The sequence below is a fragment of the Coprinopsis cinerea genome, assembly GCF_000182895.1.
Source record: "Coprinopsis cinerea okayama7#130 chromosome 9 map unlocalized cont3.9, whole genome shotgun sequence".
Classification (NCBI taxonomy): Eukaryota; Fungi; Basidiomycota; class Agaricomycetes; order Agaricales; family Psathyrellaceae; genus Coprinopsis; species Coprinopsis cinerea.
In genome coordinates this window covers 1,027,749-1,049,671 of record NW_003307536.1, presented here as the reverse complement: position 1 = coordinate 1,049,671, position 21,923 = coordinate 1,027,749, and the positions used below count along the sequence as shown (strand labels likewise).

The 21,923-nt window shown below is 51.4% G+C and overlaps 8 protein-coding genes across 8 annotated transcripts; 3 read left to right on the top strand and 5 right to left on the bottom strand.

Annotated features, from left to right (window-relative positions):
• Positions 1–591: 591 nt before the first annotated feature.
• CC1G_02524 (L-glutamine D-fructose 6-phosphate amidotansferase) lies at positions 592–3,442 on the bottom strand. Its single transcript, XM_001832210.2, has 7 exons — positions 3,383–3,442; positions 3,259–3,325; positions 2,455–3,100; positions 1,620–2,404; positions 1,290–1,566; positions 924–1,236; positions 592–865 (listed from the first exon to the last, which is right to left on the bottom strand). The coding sequence occupies exons 2-7, from the start codon at positions 3,298–3,300 to the stop codon at positions 841–843; spliced, it is 2,088 nt and encodes a 695-aa protein (XP_001832262.1). The 5' UTR covers positions 3,301–3,325; positions 3,383–3,442; the 3' UTR covers positions 592–840.
• Positions 3,443–7,084: 3,642 nt separating this feature from the next.
• CC1G_02523 (hypothetical protein) lies at positions 7,085–7,499 on the top strand (the record flags this gene model as incomplete). The annotated part of the gene is made up of 2 exons (XM_001832209.1): positions 7,085–7,269; positions 7,331–7,499. The coding sequence occupies 2 exons, from the start codon at positions 7,085–7,087 to the stop codon at positions 7,497–7,499; spliced, it is 354 nt and encodes a 117-aa protein (XP_001832261.1).
• A 2,133-nt stretch (positions 7,500–9,632) lies between these two features.
• CC1G_02522 (hypothetical protein) lies at positions 9,633–10,910 on the top strand (the record flags this gene model as incomplete). The annotated part of the gene is made up of 1 exon (XM_001832208.1): positions 9,633–10,910. One exon carries the CDS (start codon positions 9,633–9,635, stop codon positions 10,908–10,910), a length of 1,278 nt encoding a protein of 425 aa, XP_001832260.1.
• Positions 10,911–11,063: 153 nt separating this feature from the next.
• CC1G_02521 (hypothetical protein) lies at positions 11,064–11,858 on the bottom strand (the record flags this gene model as incomplete). The annotated part of the gene is made up of 4 exons (XM_001832207.1): positions 11,064–11,201; positions 11,265–11,417; positions 11,477–11,539; positions 11,595–11,858. 4 exons carry the CDS (start codon positions 11,856–11,858, stop codon positions 11,064–11,066), a joined length of 618 nt encoding a protein of 205 aa, XP_001832259.1.
• A 576-nt stretch (positions 11,859–12,434) lies between these two features.
• Positions 12,435–13,786, top strand: CC1G_02520 (hypothetical protein; the record flags this gene model as incomplete). The annotated part of the gene is made up of 5 exons (XM_001832206.2): positions 12,435–12,718; positions 12,780–12,892; positions 12,963–13,242; positions 13,292–13,515; positions 13,586–13,786. Exons 1-5 carry the CDS (start codon positions 12,553–12,555, stop codon positions 13,784–13,786), a joined length of 984 nt encoding a protein of 327 aa, XP_001832258.1. The 5' UTR covers positions 12,435–12,552.
• A 468-nt stretch (positions 13,787–14,254) lies between these two features.
• Positions 14,255–16,088, bottom strand: CC1G_02519 (hypothetical protein; the record flags this gene model as incomplete). The annotated part of the gene is made up of 5 exons (XM_001832205.1): positions 14,255–14,805; positions 14,861–15,334; positions 15,397–15,682; positions 15,750–15,865; positions 15,929–16,088. 5 exons carry the CDS (start codon positions 16,086–16,088, stop codon positions 14,255–14,257), a joined length of 1,587 nt encoding a protein of 528 aa, XP_001832257.1.
• Positions 16,089–17,113: 1,025 nt separating this feature from the next.
• Positions 17,114–19,554, bottom strand: CC1G_02518 (hypothetical protein; the record flags this gene model as incomplete). The annotated part of the gene is made up of 6 exons (XM_001832204.2): positions 17,114–18,602; positions 18,669–18,801; positions 18,864–18,952; positions 19,093–19,166; positions 19,334–19,354; positions 19,462–19,554. The coding sequence occupies 6 exons, from the start codon at positions 19,552–19,554 to the stop codon at positions 17,114–17,116; spliced, it is 1,899 nt and encodes a 632-aa protein (XP_001832256.2).
• Positions 19,555–20,465: 911 nt separating this feature from the next.
• On the bottom strand, positions 20,466–21,302 carry CC1G_02517 (hypothetical protein; the record flags this gene model as incomplete). The annotated part of the gene is made up of 2 exons (XM_001832203.1): positions 20,466–20,791; positions 20,846–21,302. 2 exons carry the CDS (start codon positions 21,300–21,302, stop codon positions 20,466–20,468), a joined length of 783 nt encoding a protein of 260 aa, XP_001832255.1.
• Positions 21,303–21,923: the final 621 nt, after the last annotated feature.

Here is a 21,923-nt window from a genome sequence, read left to right as displayed (position 1 = left end):
ACAAGCAGTGGTAGAGCAAGAAGACCGCCGAGCCTGAGAGCCAACCGAGTGCCAGACCAAAGTCCCAGTGCGCTGATGCCCGGCAGCGTGTACGGCGGAAATTGAATTCCTCGGTAAAACCCGTTTGGCTTCCTCTCCTCGGGCGCTTATTTGGCGTTCGAAGCTTTTGACTTGCAAACCCCGAGCTCGAAAAGTGAAGATAGAGCGTCTTGGATCTTATTCTCATATCACGAAGCTCCACCTCTTTAGTGTATAGGTCCTACATAACAGAGGGGGAATAATCCCTAATCAACCATCCGAATCCCGATGTTCAAGGGGTTCTTTTCTTTAATATGGATTACGCTCAGCATCGTGAAAACGCCTCCAGAGTGTATGACGGGAGTAGAAGCCCAGTAGAGTAGCTGTTCGGAGAAAAGAGGAATCCGGGTCGATATTGAGGTCACTCAGTCTCAAAAAGGGTACCGAAATCCTTTAGAGTCATCCTTCAGCCTCCAACTCGAGGTAGGCTGAAATTAACCCATTCGGCGTTTGTCCTGAGGAGCGATTTACTCAACATGAAGTCGATCGTATCACAAAAACAGGCAACGGGGTCCAGGTAGAAGAAGGCTATATTCGGCAGGGTTATAATGACGAACGTAGGTATGTATGTACGAAGAACTGGCAAACATTAATTCCAAAAAGAAATCATTAAAAAGTCTAAACCTATCAAGTGTCCACGAAACGAAGAAAGAAAGCCAGGGTCGAACATACAAAGACATGTCCGCGACAGTAATGATACACTTAGTTTTTTCACCAGTCCATAAAACCAAAAACCCTCCATGATCACTTCCCGCGAGGCGCTTACTCGACGGTAACAGACTTGGCACTAGAAAGAAGGAAAAAATATCAGCCAATGTAACAGAGAAACAATGGAGACAACATACAGGTTACGGGGGAAATCGACGTCGCAGCCGTTCATGACAGCGAGGTGGTAGCTGAGAAGCTGGAGAGGAATGACGTTGAGCAAGCCTTGCAAGGCATCGACCGTCTTGGGGACCCGGATAGTCTTGGCGTTGGCAGGGATGCCGTCATCACCCTCATTGCAAAGCACGATGGGCTGGGCCTTTCGAGCAGTGATCTGGGCGAAGGCGGACTGGACCTTGGGGTATAGAGAGTCCTGAGTCATGATGATGATGACAGGCATGTTCTCGTCGATGAGAGCAAGAGGACCGTGCTTAAGTTCACCAGCCAAGATACCTACAGTCGCCTTGGTGAGAAACCGGAATAGGTCAACTCGAAATGGTACACACCTTCTGAGTGCATGTAACTGATTTCCTTGATCTTGAGGGCACCCTCCAAGCAGGTAGCATACTGGTAGCCTCGACCCATGAGCAAGAGTGATTGCCTAGTGGAGACAGTGCTAGCCAGTTGTTGGATGGAAGCGTCGAGTTCCAGAACCTTCTTGATCATCGCGGGGAGATCGTGGAGAGCGTCGATAATCTGTCGCCGGCGTTCAGTGAACGAGATGCGGTCCTCGGAGAGTTGCAAAGCAATCATGAGGAGGGCAACGTATTGAGAGGTGTAAGCCTGTAAAGATTGGCTCAGTATGCGCGAGCAATGGGGAAGACAGACCGTCGTACCTTGGTAGAAGCAACACCGACTTCAGGGCCAGCGTTAATGTGGACACCACAGTGAGTCTCACGAGAGATCGTAGAGCCGACGGTGTTAACAACACCGATGGTAAGTGCACCACGGTCAACGCAGTACCTCAAAGCCAAGATGGTGTCGGCAGTCTCACCACTCTGTGAAACGAAGATACAAACGTCATCTCGGAAGATGGGAGTCTTGCGATCCAGGAAGTCGCTGGCAAGTTCGACACTGACAGGGATTTCCGTGAGTTCTTCAAAAATGGCACGGGTAGCCAAGGCGGAATGGTAGCTGGTACCGCAAGCGATGAACACGAGACGGCGGCCGCGACGGATGATGGGAAGATATGCCCTCAGACCACCGAGAGTGATCTTGTGCTCATCGAAGTTGACTCGTCCACGCATAGTGTTCACGACCGACTCGGGCTGCTCGTAGATCTCCTTCTGCATGAAGGTGTCGAACTTGCCCTTCATGATGGCAGCCAACTCGATCTCGAGGGTTTCGATGGTACGAGTGGTGGCAAGTTGAGCAGGGGTAAGCTCAGCATCCTCTTTTCGTCGGAATCGGTGGATGTGAAGTTCGCCCTCAGAGATGTGGGCAATGTCGTCATCCTCGAGGTACAAGACGCGCTTGGTGTGCTCGATGATGGCGGCGGCATCAGACGCGATGAAGAACTCGATGGGTTGAGGAAGGCCATCCTCGGACATGAAGGCGCGGGATTGAGTGCGGAAGACCTTGGGATTGCCTGTGGGCACGCTCAGGAGCGAGTTGGAGGGGGCTACGCGGAGATTTGAGTTACTGATTAAACGACATCAGCTCCAAACTCACCTTGCTCGACGATGGCTTCGGTGTTATCAGATCCGGCGAATTCAACGTCAACGAAGTCGACCTTGAGTTTCTTCTCGGTCTTGACACCAATGAGGAGAGGGGAACCACGGCGGGCAGTCACAGCCTCATTGGGATAGTGGCGGGACTTGAAGACGAAGGCGAATGAACCCTCAAGCTCCTTCAAGACAGCCTTGACCAGGTTGCTGAAAGTAGGCTTTTCGGCGTGTTGGTCAAAGATGTACTTGGTGAGGATGGCGACGGCCTCGGTGTCAGTCTCGGTCTCGAACTTGTAACCGCGCTTCTCGAGGACGGTTCGCAGCTCGCCGCTGTTGGTGACGATACCATTGTGGACAACAATGAATTCCGAGTTCACATCCGAGCGGATCGGGTGGCAGTTGCGCACGGAGGGGGGACCGTGAGTGGCCCATCGCGTGTGGGCGATGGAAACTTGGGAGACGGCAGTCTTCTCGACATCGATGGGAGTAGCGCTGATTTGCTTGCGGAGACCTGCAACCTTGCCAACCTCCTTGAAGAAGACGACCTCACCAGGCTTGTCGCCGTCAATGCACAGACCAGCTGAGTCGTAGCCTCGGTATTCTTGGCGAGCGAGACCAGCGCACAAAACCTCGAGAACCTCTTTGCGGGTCTGTCAGGGGGAAGCGCGTCAGATGTTGTTGTGGACGGAGATCAGACATTGCGAACACAGTCAGAAGACAGTGAGCAAGACAGTGCCAGCGGCCTTGCTCGTCGCGGATGGCGATGTGGAACTTGCCATCTCGACATCGATTAACGAGGTTTACGTACCTTCTCCTTCAAGTAGCTGCAGTAACCGAAAATTCCACACATCTTGGGATCGTACGAGAGATTGGGACTAAGCGACGTGGTCAGCGTCGAGGATGACGGCGACGATGAGGCAAAGGGGACTTACAGAGGGCGTCAAGGAATGGGGGAATGAATAAAACGCGTTTGGGGTCGTCGTATAAGAACGAAAGGCGGCGGCTGTTGCGGTGCTTCCAAGGCAGACCCTGATATCGTGCATTGGCTGGCCAAACAAGACCAAATAATGGATCGCTCGCCCGTTCCAATCAGCGACATGTTTTGTCCGTCAGCACGATCCCGCATCGCCTCTTCTGTCCCATCACAGTCATCCACCCCCTGCCTGTCTCTGATATTCCCGAACAAAAAAAAAAAAAATCCTATCGCGATTGCAGCGCTCCCCAGCTCGACAGGACGCCTTGTAGTCTGTCTAGGATTTTCTTTCAGCTCAATTGACTTCAAAAATATTCTCGATCATTCCGCTCTAGCAGCTTTTTTTTTCTCGGTTGCCTCGATCTTGGAAACCCTCCACCATGCTCGGAGCTTGCCATAAACCCCCACAAACTGGCACCAAAAACCCGTCAATGGGGGTATGTCTTCAGCCGTGGTAGAGCCTGGCCTGGAAGCAAATTAATCTAAGCATCTTTCTTGGCAACATGACCCCTATCCAAGCCTATCAAGCTTCGCTTGCTGGCGGCATCGAGTGGTGAGGTGACTCAGGCAGCTGAGGGCCATCCCGTGGTCCCTCCCGTCCCTACATCCTGGCCCCAACCTGGCCTATCCAGCGATCGCTCAACCAAGCTTCTGCTAAACCATTGACACACCACGCCCTCCCAGTGTCAACCACTTGTCAGGCCACGATCGGAGACATCTCTTAGTATGGTCATCACTTATCCTGGAAATCTACATCTCATTCTTTCTACAAAGTTTCGTTCTGAACCCGTCGGCAAGGTTTCTATTGCCTGCAACAACCCCCTCGTGGCTCACGCATGTTCGTCCTGGCTTGGCATGGATCTCCCACAAGGATCCTCGAACCCTGAACCAATGGTCTGATAGGAACGTACAACAGATGGGGGTCCAGGGTCTGCGTAAGTCCAGCCCCTTGGATATTGTTCTCATCTTTGTAAACTCGTCGTCTTTCGATATAAGTAAACTCTTTGCCCCTCACTTCTCCACGTCGGCTGTTTACTGCAAGCAACCCCGAGAGATTCAACGTAGCAGTACGTGTCACCATACAGACGGATTGAATCTAACCCTCTTCGCTCTGGTACATCATCGCGGCCTTTCAGAGAAAGTTGTTAGCTCACACTCAATCACGATTTGCTGACTCTTCTCGAACGGAACCAGGATGGTACCGATTTGCGGTGCATCCTCGTAAGGTCTCTCATCTGTGAAGCGGGATAATTTGCCCGCCCTCCACGTCAAATCGAGGCGACCGTCGCACCCAACACCGACGCTGACATGATCCTCTCATCGAAGTCAGTCTTTGCGGTGAAGTCATATTGCTCCTTGGCGTAAGCGGCGGCGGTGGCGGTACAAGCCAAGACCGTCAGCACAGCCTATCGGCATCGGATATAATAACGTTCACGCCTGCTAATGACGACTCCCTTCTTGCTTGTAACCTTCATCGAACGATATGCCAATCCAGTTGCGTGCCGCCCAGCTCATTTTTTCCTTTCGAAATACTGATAAAATCCAATTCTTACAGCATTAACGGTCCCCGCATAACCCGTAAGCGCAACCTGTACACTCAATAATTCAATTATCAGCGCGCTCATAGCTGTGTCTTTGGTGATTCCTTACTGGCAGATTCTTCACGACGACGAACCATCATTCCAGGGTACGTTATACTTGCTTATCGTTGCGTGAATGGTCTACCAAGACTCCACGAGCGACGTACACTGACATCCTCTCGTCTGATTCAATCAGGTTCTTATATGTCACTTTTGTGAACTTCAAGCCGAAGTTCTCGGTCCAGTTGGGGCGCCATGTGCACATTCGCTAGGCGATTTCCTCGGATAGAAACGACCTGAGGCACTGGCACCGTACCTTATACCGTTCCCAGCTTGCCCGTCACCCCCAAGAAGCGTGGACTCGTAGCCCCATCATCACCAGTGTACACCCCGTACAACCCGTTTTGGATCTCATGGACACTATCATCCAAACGAACCGATTTCTTCTACTTCACGACTTTCATTTTCCCGACATCGAACTTCGGACATGCATTCTCTTCACGATACCCTGACAAACATTTCTTTGTACATTGTCCGATGCCGTTCGGAACGTTCCCAGTTTCCTGACTCTTGTATGTATGTCATCATTAGGGGCTAGGTTCGATAATACACGAATCGATATATTGTATCCTCTGACGTATCTATCTTTTGCACTCGAACTATGTATTCCGGCTCCATTGACGCAGTATCGGTGGTTGTGGGCACAAAGCGACTCGGGTTTGAACTTGAAGATTAGCTCGTCGACTATGGTTCGGTCGTCTAAAATCATGTACAGCTTCCCCGCTCATTCATTTAGAAAGGTATTCGACCATCTCCTCCAGCAAGGATCGTCCATCTTATGTTAAGCGTGAAAGCAAGGAGATCTCTAGACACAGAGGTCACACCCGGTCCAGCTTCGTGTAGTTGTCTGCTTTGAGATCATGACCACGGGCTTCAAGCGGTTGGAATGTCAGGTGGTACGTTGACCATAAGTCACTTGTTGAGTAGGTTATGCTACGTTGGTAGCTCTTTATGTGCCCGTAATGGCGCCCGTTAAGTGATAAGTAACCCTGGGTGCCCGGCACATATCGAACACTCGCAACGCTCCGACGGGCGCTTATTTGTGGGAACGACTACTCTCGCACTTCGAGGATCCAGGGTTCAAACCCGGTCTCCGCACTTTCTATGCTGTTGGGATACTCGTGCACTTATATTCCTCCTTATCCGATGCTTCTCGACATAGTACATTCCCCGATGGCAATGTCCTATCTGATCTCATTCACTATGAGAAACGCGACCACGGACGTCCTTAGAAAGTCCGTGGTTGTGGGACATGTTACTTACTATTACTTACCCCCAGCCGTGTCCTTAGTTATGCTAACTAGGGACACTGAGCCGCGACTAAGGACACGACTAAGGACTTTATGCCGCGGCTAAGGACATGACCAAGGATATCCAGGCCAAGATATAGCATTACATATGTTTCAGTGTCCCGTCAACACAAATACTCGTGATTTGAAGAGAGTTCCGGTTTATTAGGTCAAAGGATAGGGTAGAGGACAAGATTCAAAGTTGTAAAACATTGAATGGATATTTTAATAAAGAGGGGGCCCCCAACGCTTGGAGTCCAATTATCTGCAATGGCGCTTAGGAATCCACCAAGGTCCTAATCGATAATCACTGACCTGTTTAGCCACGAGTCCTGCTATCTCGATCAGAATTTAATGGCTAAGTGAGTATGTGTACGTACAGGTGTACTTTGGGAGAAGTCAGGACTTTGGCTCTAGCATAATAGCACTTGGTGCTTAGCCTTTGCAATTGAGCGGCGAACGGGCTTGAATCAAACAGTTCAAAATACCTAATCATAAACTCCGGCGCTCTGTCCGCCTCCCAACTTGTCTCCATGCTCCCACCTTTACATCACTTCAAGTTTACATCGCCACACTGACTCGTCTCGTTAGGGCTTGGAGTGTATCGCCTGGCGTTGGCAACGGCTGCACGGACGTCACCATGGGTGCCGTGGAGGGACCGAATTCACGATGGATGGCAGATGCTGGTGCGTCTCGGTACTTCGCGCTGACACCAAAGCTGAACGGAACATCATGCACGTTGCACACTGGAGCAAGTGCCCACTGAAATCCTTACCACCTCTCTTCAAGAACAACTTCACCCAGGCTCCTCTCCTTCGTCTCCTCGCTGTTCTTCATGCCATCGCTCCGCTTCTCCTTGGCGTTGTCATTCTCGATCTATGCGCTCGTGCTGGGGCGTTCACCCTCAGCCTTCACAGGTGGGGTCATTGCCTCCATTCAGAGGGGGATTTCTCATAGACGCGAGTAAAATCACACTAGGCGGCGAGTGAGTAAAGTCCAACTCATCGCTGATGCCACTGTCTTGGGAGGTCTTCCTTCCACGGCGGTCGGGTCTATTTCTCACTTCTCGGCTAGGCAGAGACCTTGCGGCGGTGTCCACTCGGCATCTTTCAGCATTCGCTCAGATGCACCCGCTGTGATGATTTAAATATTCACCCCGCAACCGTTCTGGCGCCCCGCCCTACAAATAGATTTACGAGAACACTTATCCTGCCTAGCGAGTTTCCGGTACGTTTTTCCGACTCGAGAATGGATGCATTCTGGTGCTGATTAACGATTCAAACTGTATTGTAAGTCGCATGAAACTCCTAGATTAGCCTTCGCCTCAACAGTGTCCACACCAGATAAGTTCTCGTTCACTCTAATCGACCAGAGCTTTCTCAGTGATCGGGACACCATAGGTTATCTAGCCACTTCGGGAACCCAATTTAGATAGACCTTTGTATTTTTGCTTTTGCTTAGCTTAATAAAATTTATTTTGTCGATTTTATCCTATTTGATAAGAGAAGTAAAAAGAGAAAGCAAATACCCCGTGTCCCTTGATGACTGAGGAAGGAATTTGGCCCTGGTCAAGGAGCAAGGACATAGTCCCTGCTCGCGACACCAGGGACGACATAACTAAGGAATCGCGCGTTTTTTTAGGGATTTTGTCCCTGATCGTTTTTATAGGCCGCGGGTAAGGACAGATTACTTGCCCGAATGTAAGGACTTCGTCCGCGCCCGCAACCCACGGACGTCCTTGGTCGCGTTTCTCATAGTGATTGATACATTAGATTCGTGAGCGTACCCGTACGAGGAACGACGCTCAATACCCCTGTGTTTATATCCCGATCATCCCAGAGTCTGACGCCTCGTGTCTGTCCCATAGCCCATTCGTGCCTACTTTGTATCGTTACCGATTGTATTCGAGGAGACCATCCCCATTCTACCTTCATCAAACAGAAACGAAGAGGCGCTCGAGCGCCCAACAAGCACGCTGCTACCAATCTGCACGACGCACATTTTACACGCCCTAGTACTTATTGCACACGCAAGGCTTCTTTGGCTTCTCTCCAAGTTCCAGGTGCTGCTTTATCATACGCAGCTTTCCCAAACCAACATATGTTTTCTAAGTTGACAAGGTCAATGGAAGTCACCATGATGACGACCGCGGGACGACATCCTCGAGGCAAGAGCCTTGCAGCGATATCAAATAACTATCAAATGCATCCCCGATTCTTCCTCCCGCGATTGGCTCACTTGACTCGCCATGCCCCTGGAACACTTGTGGAACGTGCCCACCAATGAGTGACGTTTCTTCCATCAATCCTTCCGAAGGCTGAAGCGAAGAAGAAATCTGGATAAGCAGACTTTCCGTATGAACAAAACAGATAATTAGATTTCAATTGCCGCCAACGACATGCAGCGATTGGTTTGGGATGTATGCCAGACCACAGCTTGAAAGCGTGTGTTGTACTTAGGGCTATGTAGTTGAGTGGTCCACCATGTACTGTCTAAATCCTAAACTGACGAAACTGACGTTTAATGAAAACCCGTCAACTCCGTTCAATTTTCATCTCTTCTTTCGGTCGTATACGGTACCTGCGTTAGGCGATGAGCATGAGTAACAAAGTTCTGTGAATGTGGGCAGTGGTGCTGCAACCTCAAGGCCATTATCACCGTCAAGTGTTAAGCGCCAACGGTCCCGGATTCTGCGTACGAGCACTCATGATCAACATCTGGGATTCGGCCGTCGCTCGGCCACAACACAGCGCGGGATCTCCTACAGATATGAAAAGCTCGACATCCTCCAAGCGAAAGTCATCCAAAACCGGATAAAAAGCTACATACCGAAGCAACCCTGGAGCAGCCGTAGACTTACGTCCAAGCAGTGGGGCGACAATCGAGTGGAGCCAAGTGCGCTGTCCCGTTATCAGAACAACCTTCGCCTGTCAAAAGCTTATGGCAGCAATCCAAAGTCCGCCTTCCAGATGACCTTTCCAAATGCTGCGCACGAAGGCCCAGGGGGAGACAACGGCTTGCAGCCTGCAGCGGCGTGGCCAATGTGACCACTCGCAACGGGCGCTGGAGGAGCGAAGTTGCCGACCTCCAAGCCTCAGGGTCCACCTCTAGTAGGTGGTCCCGCGTCTGAGCGGGGGTATTTAGACTCTTCAAGGTTGGTCGATCTTGTCCCTCTTCTCCCATCTCCTTTGACCAGTCAGTGGTGCATATCTACTTTGCCAAAGCATGAATGACTTGACTCACAGACCGTCCCTTTTGACAGGCCTCGAGCAACACCCCCATGGGCGGCTGGATCTCACGCCGCTGTTGCATCCCCTCCATCTGCACCAAGGACGAAGAAGATCGGGACGAGATTCTAGATGCTGGCATAGAGCAATGGGACATCTACAAGAAGGACGGGAACACCGCCGCCTTGGACGGCTGCATCAAAATCTTCCGGAAACTGGCAGAAGAAAGCAGATGTCGGCGTGGAAGAGACATACAACGTATCGATGCGCTAACTTGGCTGGTCGACGGATTGCTGGAGAAATGTAAATTGTCGGGTGAGCGGAGTGAGCTGGTGGAGGCGATCCAGTGGAAAGAAAAGCTGGGGAAGACCTTGGGGAGGATGTCGGTGTGGGACGTGAAGCTGGCGAGTATGGAGCGCCTGGCAGATGCATACCTTGCCGTCTATAGGCGCTCGAATGAACCGGCCGACCTGGATGGGCACATCGACGCGTGTCGCCAACTTGTCACCTTGTCCCAACCTGCATTCTCAAAATCACTCAAATACAGTATCAGATTGGCGGAGGCATTGGCGAGGAAAGAATCGTGTTCAAGGTCGCTGGAGGAGTCAATCAAGATATTAGAAAAAGTAAAGGAAACATGCCAGGGCACCATAAGCGTTCCAGAGGTTCTACGACCTCTTGCAGCTGTCCACTACCGTTCTTTCATCTCATCCCCTCGCGACACCTCCCTCTCTCACCTCTCTCACCTCGACAAATCCATACAGGCCCTGGAAGAATTGCTGGCCTGCAGTCCACCACCTACGGTCAATGGCACCTCGAACGATCGACTGTCTTGGCTGGTACCAGCAATAACGACGAACGACGATCCCAGAGTAGACCACCTTTCGACCGCGATCGACTGCATTCAAAAGGCAATCCAAACCGCTGAGAAGAAGCCGCTCCTCTTGGGGGAATCCAGACTTGTGACCCAAGCCAGGTTATGGCTCGCCCGAGGCCTTCTATATCGTAACGTGGACCTGGGAAATGGAGGGGAAGGAGTCAGTAAAGCGTGCAACATTGCTGAATTGGAGAAGAGCATAGCCGACTTTGTCGCCGTCTACAGCCACCCCGACTTCAGTCAAGATCCAGAAGTTATCATCGAGTTCGCTGATGCTATCCGAGTGAGGTGCGAACAGGAAGACGGGGAGGAGGCCAAGTCGGGGGTTACTGTGGAACGCGCTGCGGTACTGTATGAAGAGGCTTTACGACTTTCGACCGGAAACGAGAAGCTTCAGCGGGGTATTTCCAATCGTTTGTCGAGGATACGTAGAAACGATCCGCCTGAGGGATGAAGGGGTGCCTGGTTGTGGGAAATAACTGCATTGCTCATGGTCGTATATGTTACATTTTTTCTCATCCATGTACCACATATTTCGCCTCGTTGATAGATCATGTCGTAGATTTCGTGTCTGGAGTTCTGCTGGGGGTATCGCATTGTCGTGGTATTAGCTGAGCTTGACGTGAGGTTGGGGTTGAAGGCGAGATTGGAACCATAGCCTGAACGTGAAGAACACAACCGCCCCAGAGACGACAACAATAATGGCTATCGCTTTGGTTCCAAAGACCGACGTCTCCTTCTCAACCTAGAAAAATCCAATTGTCAATACCCGCAGTCCCGGGGATTGGTCCACCGATTGTCTACCCACCACAGAAGTAAAAGGCGACAAAATAGGTATCGTAAAATGGGACGGTAGACCTGATATCCAAGATTTCTGAACTTTGGACGCGTGCCGAGCGTGGTGAATGGCCAGGTAGATGATGAGCAGGACGAGAACGATAACAGTGGCCATGAGAATGAGCTACGCCGCGAAATTCATATCAGAACCGCAGTAGTTATTGAGTCATGGTCTTTGCTCACCACTAGCTTCTCCAACGACGCATGTTTCGCTTCATGCTGCTTGAGCAACTGTTGAATTTCGCGCTACCAGCCAAACGGGTCAAATTTAAACATTGTGGGCTACAGTTTCCAAACTCACCGAACGCTTCATATCCTGCGAGTAACTCATTGTCTTGACCTCCCTATGGTGCATATCCTTCACCTTCAACAGCGCCTCAGCCTGAAGCGCTCGAGTGGCCCAATACTGCTCCTTGGCCGTCAGCGGCTCCAGAGATTCGAGAGTAGGTTGTTGGATTCCAGAGGCATGTCGCACATTCACTCCTGCGCCATTCGAGGTTGTAACGGATTTTATGGGACTAGCATTGGTACTGGGTGGAGAGCTGAGCTTTCTGAGTTTGCTCATTCATGGGATGGGGACGCCGACCGCGAAGAGTGAATTCGAACCGATCGCGTGTCACTGGCTGTTGGCATCAGTGTGCCGTGCCAAGCCAATATGAACGGGATTTGAATCCTTCTCTTCGGAGCTCAAAGATAGGCCTTGCCGGTGAACAAGTCGTGAATTCATTTCTGGAAATCGTCGACGTTCTACAGAAGGTTTTGCCAGGCATTCGACTTGTTTCACGTCCTTTTCCCCCAATCTTTCATCGTTTGACGATTACAAAATGAAAGAGGAAATGGCCGGCAAGTGTGGACTCTGTTCCTTGCAAAGTTCATCAAAGTCGGCACGCTGGCCATCCAAGTTTGGAGCCCAGACGCCAGTAGCTCTTGGGCGAAGAATGCTCTTCGCGAATCCCATTTTCGAACCTACAATTTGACCTCTTGCGCAGGTTTTTCCCTTGGGAAAATCTCGGATTTCCAAAGCTCTCGCAGCGATTAAAGAGCGTCTGGTATTCTGGGCGCGGTAACAATCATTTTCTTGTGTTGCCCAAAAGGAACCGAGGTACCTGCCAATCCCACTACCTTCAATCCCTGCTTGATTCCTCCTTCTGTCTCCCACAAACGCTTCTGACCATGCACACCGCCGTCCGCCCATCCTCTTGCTAATTCAATCGCTTCTTCAAATCTCTGAAATCGTTTCGTGACCTGAAGCAACAACTATGGAGAACCCACTCACCGTCATTGTCGACAACGCGAGCGACAAGCTCGGGTACAACGGAGGGCAATGGGAAACGGAGGAGGCACCCAACACATTTGGCGGCTCGCAGAGCGTATGCTTCACGGATCGACCGTCAGGGCCTTCGAACGTCTCGTTCAGCTTCTTGGGTACGTCTAATTAAGCATTATTGGACGTGACAGGCTGCCTGACTGGAGCATTGCACTACAGGGAGGAGTGTCGAAGTGTACGGAACCGTTGACCGCAGTCTCGTGATGAAGACAGTGGTCAACAAGGCACCGTATAACCCACTAGACGAGACTGCAGGAGCACCAACAGGAAGAGTACGTTCGCCTTCGCCCGCCGTCGACCATCCATCGCTACCCTGGTTATTCATTCATCCGTCGTTCACAGCGCGGCGTTAAACTGTTCGAGGCAGGCCTCATCTCAGGTTCCCATGAAGTCAGATTGGAACCAGAATCCGGTCAACTCTCTATCGACTATTTCATCTACAGCCCAGTCGGCAAGACCAAATTCAACGGCGAAGACCTCATCTTCGACGATACCCATACCTCATTAAACTTCACTGGCCCATGGACACCCATGAAAGTGACAGACCTCCCCGAGCTGCCGTTCAACTTCACACTGCTATCGACGACACAGGCTGGCGCTAGCTTCTCTTTTGCCTTCACCGGTGCGTCATTTTGGCTTCCTGTGGGAGCATGGGCTCACATGAATGATAGGAGAGAGTATATCTGTTTTTGGAGGAGCGAGACCAAATGCCGGGCGCGTCTCTGCAGAATACACCATCGATGGCTCGTCACCGACATCTGTAGTCACCACCAACCGCCGCGAATCGCAAGACGGGTGGACACTCCACCAAGAATACTTCAAATACGAAGTCAAGGAGAAGCCAGACGCAGAACACATCCTCAACGTAACCGTCCTCGAAGCTTCAGAAGAGCAGGTTCGTCGTCACCTTACCCCTTCAAGCCTCTGCTTCGTCATTGATATTCATCTTACACCTTTACCCACAGCCCTTCTTCTTGGACTACGTGATCGTACGAGGGAACGAGCACACCGAGATGGCAGAGCGCCGGTTCAAGAAGACAGGTTCTGACCTTAGCAGCGCTGGAATGAAGATTGGACTCGTGATCATGGCTATTGTCGTTGGTATCCTCCTTTGGGTGGGCTGGACGTTTTACCGGAAACGCAGAAAGGCGAAGGGGTGTGAGTAACTCTTCCTTTTTTCATTCTGTAAGGACTATAGGGATAGGCTAACGATGTCGAGTTTAGTTCCCCCCAGTCAACGATGATCCCGGTCAAGCTTCGGCGTTGGGGTGGAGGTTGAGCATTTTTAGTTGTTCTATATCCTTTCCTCTGCGACTTTCACTGCCCCATTCTTTTCACGATTTCTCATTCTGGAGTTCTGCATTATTCTCATTACCCATGCTCGTCATTCATTCGGTTTATTTCTTGTTTATCCTTGCTTCTGCTGTTATTTATCTGGCTCTGCTGTGTATCTGTAATGCTAATAAATTGGACAATACGAAAAGATTCCAAAGCTCCCCTTGCTCGCTCTCGAACTGAGCTTGTCTCCCCGGATATACCACGAGCACATCTAGCGTCGACTGGGTATATATCCGTTATATAGTACGTCAGTAGAGTCTACGAAATAGCAGAACGAATAAATCACGCATCATCCGTTAAGAAGGGGTATAGGGAGGAGGCTGCTCTGCAGGCGGCCGAGAAGGCGATTGCACAGATGGAGCGCTAGGGGGCGTGAAGCCAGGTTCAGAAGGGCCAGCACCGGAGGAAGGCTGGGGAGCCGAAGCAGTCATAAGGGTAGCACCCAACGCCGGCTGGTCAGAGCCATCCATACCCGACACATCAGGCTGGGCTTGGGAGGGAACAAGCGGTTGAGGGAGCGCAGGTGGGGGTGAGGGCGGGGAAGCGGTACCGCCTTGTGGTTCAGGGAATGACATCAACGGGGGAGATTGGGTAGGTGCTTGGGCTGCGACGTTGGGTGCTGGTGGAGGGCCGGGTGGAGGTTGCCAGGGACTGAGAGGCTGGTGTGCTGGTGGAGGCGGGGAGAGGGGCGTCCCCGAGTTTTGAGGGTCCCAGGGACTAGGTGGTGCTCCTGGAGGTGGTTGCCAGACTGGTGGCGTGTAAGGAGGCGCTGGGGCGTTCCACTGGTTGTATGGTTGGTGCGGCGGGGGTTGCCAGTTTTGCTCAATGTGCGTAGGAGGGTATTGGTCTGTAGCATGAGCTGTCAGACCGGGACCCCTGCCAATATGAATGTTCGAACTCACCAGTACGATTGTGGTCCTGCATTCGAATCTCCTGTGCAGTCCTAAACAATTTCGACCTCACCCGTCGCCTGATCCACGTAGACACGACGATAATAAAGAATAGCGCAACGACAGCCGCGATGATTGCATTCCTCGACCAGTTGTTGCTGTTGCTGCTTCCACTGGAACTATTTGACGAAGCTGAAGCAGATGGCGGGTCTAGTCTCGTGGATGATGTGGCTTCGAAGGTGATATAATCGAGGTAGAAGACCTGGTCGTCTGTGATTTCGTTGACGGTCACGTCTAGGACGTGAGGTCCAGGGTCGAGGTCGCGAGAGAAGAGTTCATGGTTGAGCAGCCACGAATCGGCGTCAACCCTCTGTGAACCATTGAAATGGGTCCTCGTCTCTGATACTTTAGACCCGTCGACTCGATACGTTACAGCTAACCTCCCAGCCCTGGGGTTCAGCACACCATAGACACCGATGGTCGCGCCTATCGCCAACATGTCAGTACTGATACGAATCGGTGTAGCAACACAGCCCAGCAGTACGCACCCTCAAACCGGAGGCTGAAAGACGCGTTCCGCACGTTCGTCTCGGAAATACTATCCAACATGGGTGAACCAGGAGGATAAGTGACGCCAGCCTGGTTTCTCCAGCTACCCTCATACTTGATAGCGTTGTCCGCGTTGTCTAGCATGAATATCCTCTTGGGGTATCGCTGAGTTCTAAGGGGCTTGTATAGGGCATAGTCAAGCGTCAAGTTGCCAGAATCTGGAAAGAATTCGATGTCGTGACGAGTCTCCACAAGGCCAGTTAGGTTCCAGAGTTGTACACCGTTCTGGTAGTGGTAGAAAACACCTGCTCAGTGAATCGGGTCAGCGTTGGGCGAAGAAAGGAGCACGGACCTTGCCCACTTGCTCCGTCGTCGTATTCAAGATTGCCCGGCGAACTCTGGTGCCATCGATCGTGTAGTTCGCAGTGATATTCTCCGCACCCGTGCCGTATAACGCGATTTCAGACCCTGTAAACCGTTTTAGCCAGTCAAATGCCCAAAGCATGGTAACATATCAAGGCTCAAACTCACCATAAAAGCTGAAGCTCAGCTTCGGCGAAGTATTCACAGAGGAATTCGTTACACATGTCGTCACCGTCTGCCTGAAAAACCCTGCCTGACCAGTTTCTGAGTTCCACAGCGTAGTGGTTGTTCTGAACTCCGAATCGTCGACGATCACATAAGGGGCCATGGTGGTGATAACCTGAAAGAAAGAGACAAAAGATGTAGAAAGCCGCTCTGGGACCTACAGCACTCTGCCCCGGTCATGGACTAGATGGCGGCGAGAAGATGACAGACGGTAACCAACCCGGTTGGGAAGCTCATATGCAGATTGTCGGTGTTGTTCCCACCTCATACGGTTATCGTGGTCTGCGGTTAAGCACTAGGCGGTGTACAATTGATGGCCTCCTGATTTCTAAAGTCAAGTGGATCCTTGGCTTACCTTGGCTCCTGTGCAGCTGCTTCCACCAGGACACAAATGGAACAAAATGGAATTCAGAGGAACTGTTAAGACCTCGACGAAAATAGCATTCGTGGACGATGAAATTCAAGTGAACTTCAGATCGAAAAGGCAAGGAGATGCAAGAGCTGGGCATTGGTCATTTCTCGCGTGGTACGAGCGCTTGGGAGAAGATTTACATCCTCCGAAGGCGTCGCACTGGCATGTGGAACGAACAAGAGGTTTCACTCGCCCACCAAGACTGTGAGAGCCTCAAAGTTTCAGAGTCGGGAAATAAGCAATGTCCCCGCCGGATGCAAGCAAGGAACTATTGATTCCAAAGATACTCGAGGATTAAGAGGGTGCTAGAACCATACTACTCGGAAGTTAACAATTACACGGTGCACCAGATTGTCGGGAAAACAAGATCTTTGGTCAGGGGGTCGAAAATTCTATTGCTGGCCATTACCCAAAGGGGTTATGGTGGAGCAAAGGCTCCATATAGGAAGGGAAGAAGGGGGAAGGGGACGTCTAACTTGGAAACCAATTACGAGAATAAACACCATATAGTTCACAAGGCAAATAAGGGTGGACGAGGAAAGGGGCAACGGGTCATTATGTGTATAGAAAGGCGACGAGAGGAGAAGTCGTATACAAACCGAAGGAATCATGTCCATTTAAGTTTGGGTTGAAGGGAAGCCGTAAATATAGGTTCAGTCATCCGGACGGAATTTTAGAGGAGGAAGTACGGGAGCCAAGGGAACAGTGTTACATGTCTAGCCAGCAGCTGGATGTGAAGGATTGATGAATGAATCCTGGGGGATATAAGATGAAGTCCGCCCCGGTTTGGGTGTCGATTTATTTCTGAGACCAGTAAGGAAGCTGCGAGTGAATGAAAGCCGCTTCGAAGGCAAGACAGGATTTGGTGGGATGGCCTTTGGAAGGGGCTTCGTAGGAGTCGGCGGTGATTTCTCGGGGCGCTTCTTACAATGAGACAACTCGAGCAAAATGTCCCATCGTCGATACCAGTTCAGAGGAGCGGTGCTGGAAGGGACGTGTTGGGATGTAACCGGTGGCCTGAGATAAAGATTCTTCGCCCAGCTAAGAGAAGACGAAACATCGGGCTCAGTCGACGAAGAAGACGATCCAGCGGATTGGTTGTGTGATGGTGCACCTCCGCAGTACCGATGACCTTTGGTCTTACATTGACCATCAACGTCACCACAGGGTTCCCATTCGGGATCGCTTTCGACCAAGGTTGATTCCGAATCGTCACTGAAACCCATGGAAGTCGTGGTGTCGAGCGAGATCTCGCTCGCGGTCTCGTCAAAGGGGTCCTCGTCCAACTCCTGCGATGGCGATGGCTGGCTTCTAGGGGTTGGCGTACGATCAGGGATCGCGTGCATATCGTGGACCCAGAGGACCTTAGACAGGGTCCAAACGGGAACATTGGCGAAGCATTGATCAGCTTCAACGCAATAAGGGTCGCGAAGTGCCGTGATATCTCCCCTACGAGGATATATGGTAAGTGGGGGCACAGATGACGGCTGGTCCTCGCTTTCGAAGGATTCCATAGGGCGGAAGCTTTTGGGATGGTTGGTTAACACCTTCGGTTTGGGTGAAACTGAAGATGAGCTTGTCTCGGAGTTCCCCGCTGATTGGTCACGGTGCCCTTCCTTCCTTGATGTCCAGAACGCTTTCGTGAGGGAGAAAGCTTGTCGAGAATAACCGTGGTGGTGGTGATTGCGTCGATAAGCGGCACGCGATGGGGGTTGGGGTCGCCGTTGAACAGACTCGTCCCTGGCCGCCAGAGGCGATGAAATATGGACGAATCCACGGTGCGGAGGAGAGATGGTGGGTGTTTTGCGGCGAGGAGAGGAGTTTGGGAAGGTATTGGGAAAAGCGAGCCGGGAGACTGGTACAATTGTGATTGCCTTAACAGGCCCCATTGGTGTGCCGGAAATAGCTCGTTCATGAAGATACGAACAGTTCTCTGAATGGGAGGTGTACCCCTCCAGACAGGACTGCAACGACGCGATGTCCGTGGAAAGTCCTTGACGAGAAGCTACCCCGTTATCGCTCTCTCCCATGCGGGAAGAGGAATGGGACAAGTCAACCATCCTGTTGCTTGTGGTGTGGTGCGCTCGCTGCCAGCGTGCTACCGCGACGTGTCGGGGTCGGCGTGAAGGTGCGCCGACGTAGAATAAAGAGTCGTAAGAAGGAAAAAGGGTGGGAGGACCGTTGAGAAACCGTCTATGTCCACCACTACGGCCTGGCGATGGTGGTGGTTGGGGGATGGTCTATGAGATCTGACTCCTGTTCAGAGCTGACCGTTGGGAAAGTCGCAGAGGGGTATGCGGACTTTGGTAGATGCTGTGGATGGCAAGATTATCCTCCAGATTCGTTCCAAGCGCTCGACCTCCTAGGCGATGATGGATAAAGAGGTATATATGTTGGTCATACCCTGTGAATAGCCATGACGGCCGTTACGAAGGGGGAGGAAGAGAAACGGTCACTGGAACATACAGGAATCAGGAAACTTGTTATGGTTGGTATGAGAGAAAATAGCGATGGAGATTATGGGGACGACTGGACGGCCTTTGGCCTTCGCCAGCCTGGTGGGGGTATTTGAAGACGACCTCATCACTTGGCTGTCCTTTTCTATTCCTTAGGTAATACTGGGAACCCCGCATCGGAGGCAAACTCTGACTTCCTTTTCTGGACCACCAAACCACCTGACGCCACTCCAACCCACCCAGCTCTCGCCTTCCAGCGGCGTCGCGTCATGTCGCGTAATGAATGCATGTCAGAGGTGATACGTGATTCGTGCTTGCAACAAGGTCAGAGATGACTGTCTTGGGCGCGTTTCAAATCCAACAGGCAGTTGGACCTCTGGTTTCGGGGTCTCCTCACGGACTCCTGCCTGCGGGTCGCTAGAAAGGAAGTATTGGAGAAGAACAGAGGAATTGGCTAGTACATCCCCTATTCAGGCTCACTGTGATCGACTTCAGTGTGCTCTATGAAACGTGAAAGGGTGATACAGTGCCAGCCGCATATACATGCCGGCCCCGCAGCTCGTAAGAACAACCCATCATCAGTGAGGAGTAGAAGTCAGTGGACTGACCTCAGCCCAGAGTAACCCTCCACTGCCTTGCGAGAGTCTCGAGTGGTTCGAGGGCCAGTCGGCCGGAGCTTCGTGCAGTCTATCTGAGTCCATTCTGTATTTCGAGGTCAAGTGGACAAACTTGGAAGGCTCCGAGAGAAGACGCTTTCTTTCCTTCAATTCTCGCCGGACTGATGTTTACATGCCGTATTGACTGGAGGCTATCCTATTGCCGATGTAGATGTACCTTAATCGCTGGAATACCGGGTGACTGGTACTAGGCACGGTGCACACTGCAGGCAGATCGTACCTATCCGTCCACTAACATCTATCTGAAGGGGTCCTGTCGCGAAAAAAGCTTGCAGTGATGACGAAAATGAGAATATAGATTAGATATGTAATCAGGTAAACTAGGTGACATCCCAATAATTGCTCTGATAAGAAGTGAACTATATAATTGTAAAGTACGTGAAATGCGAAAGACAGCGATGTCCGGTATGCAATTAGAACGTGAAGTAAGGTGGTAAGATGGCGATATGACAAGTAAATGGCCTTTTGGTTTCTGATGTGGTAAGGTTTTGTGACCTCCGCAAAGTGGTCGATAATCTGGAGCCCGAAAGCAGGTATCCCAGCCTGGTTTTATGCAATGTGTTTCGATCGTCGTGAGTTGTTGTAAGCATCGTAAGTCATGAGCACTCGTGGGTCGGTTGAAGTAGTCGTATGAGGCGTCGCGTTCCGTTATCGCAATTTGGTTTCGTTCGTTCATCGTATCATCGAGCTGGTCTCGATATATCGCTGCTCGCAGCTAGAAGTCCATTAAAGCGGACCTTCAGAAAGCTGGGCCCTGCCGCAGCATAGCCCGACCAAGGTCATCGGTCATCTTCCGAGTCGCAACTCTGGCATAAGATGTCGTGTCTTAGGAGGTCGGGAGGCGTGGTATGGTGGTGTTGGAAGCTAAAGCTGCCCCAAAAGCACTCGCAATCCGTTTTAAAGTGGGAGGTGTTCGCGTCATTATCGTTCGTCGTTTATCGTCCAGCGGAAGCAGCAGCAGAGAATTTGGGCGACATCGTCCGGTGGTCGAGAACATACAGGAGCTGCTGCTGTCCCTCCGTATTGGTTCCAAGATAGACAATGTCTCCGACGGCAGGCAAGGCCCTCGATCCCTTCATCGACGGCGTAAGAGCAGCCACCAGTTGGTGATCGGCCAGACAGATCCTGAGCTTCGCGGAGAACTCGAGTGAGATAGCCAGAGCTCGAGGGATGATCTTCGACTCGTTAGATTGGACTTTCGCAAAGTAGGGTGTTCCGGCGATGCCGGCGTCTAATTGAACCTCGGCAGCGATGGTGTAGCCTATAAATGATCCGCGTCAGAGCTCGAGATAAAAAAGGAGGGAATGGGACGTACCAGCTTCCCGCGATGCTCTGGAGTTTCGGCTGCAAGAACTGACAGTTGGGAGGGAAATAGTCCAGACGTATTGTCCATCCCTTCGGGAAGTTGGCGGGACGAAGCTGAACTTGGCAGTCCAGACGCAGCGTGGTCCCCAATGGCTGGAGAGGTCCAACTCCTGTCGGAATTCGTAGGGTCCGTATGAGATCTTGGCGCCACCGTGGTAGTCCGGTACATAGTGGAAGGGGAATCCATGGGGCATATTGGAGACCTGGCCCTGGTTAAGCTGATGCTTAAGCATCACCTTCATTTGGATCTGCTGCTCGGGTGTAATCGACTGCGAAAGGTCCAGCGAGTCGTATGTCGAAGGATGTGATGCGCGATGGGGGTGGGGTGGGGGAGAGACGTACACCTCCTTGCCGTAGGCGTGGCCCTGGCGGATGGCGTTGATGTACTGGGAGTTATGCATCCTCATGGTGACAGGCGATTAAAGAATAATAGAGAATAAATATCCGTCAAGCTGCGACTGGCGCAGAATTAAGAAAAAAAAAAAAAAGAGTAGAGGGTAGTGAGAAGAGGCTAACGAAAAATGAAGGAGAAAGCGATGAGTGAAACCTGCAGTATAGCCCACTGAAATGAAGGGGGGTTATATACAAGCAACCTCCCGGACGCCTCTACAGACTCCACGGCGAGAACACAAAAGCGCATTGTAATTGCCTAGAAGACAAAGACAAGAACCTGTTACCGTCTTCTTCAACAAATAAGCCGTAGAAACAGTAAACGCTTACCCTTTCTCGCTCGCGCCTGGACAATAAAACAAGGCGCGCACCTGTCATTCCTTCCGTCCGGGGTTGTTGCCCTAGCACCCGAGGCGATTTACATCTGATGTGCGGGCGTTAAAGATAAGAGGACTTCAACAAACTTCGCGCCAACTGGGCTAAGAAGAAATGCATGGATAGTTTCGCCATCGAAGTGAGAGGTGGACTCGGGAACTTGAACAAATCAAACGCAGGAAAATTGGAAGTCAGGTCAGGAGGGCAAGCAGCGTGATCATTGGGACCCACACTCGCCAACTTCGCACACCCCACATTTGGCA

Excerpts from the sequence above, each read along its gene's own strand:
- CC1G_02524 (XM_001832210.2), bottom strand. The coding sequence starts at position 3,300 with ATGTGTGGAATTTTCGGTTACTGCAGCTACTTGAAGGAGAAG. Across the intron at positions 1,567-1,619 it reads TCGGTGTTGCTTCTACCAAG|GCTTACACCTCTCAATACGT; the intron begins GTACGACGGTCT and ends CAATCTTTACAG. Across the intron at positions 866-923 it reads GTCGATTTCCCCCGTAACCT|TGCCAAGTCTGTTACCGTCG; the intron begins GTATGTTGTCTC and ends CCTTCTTTCTAG.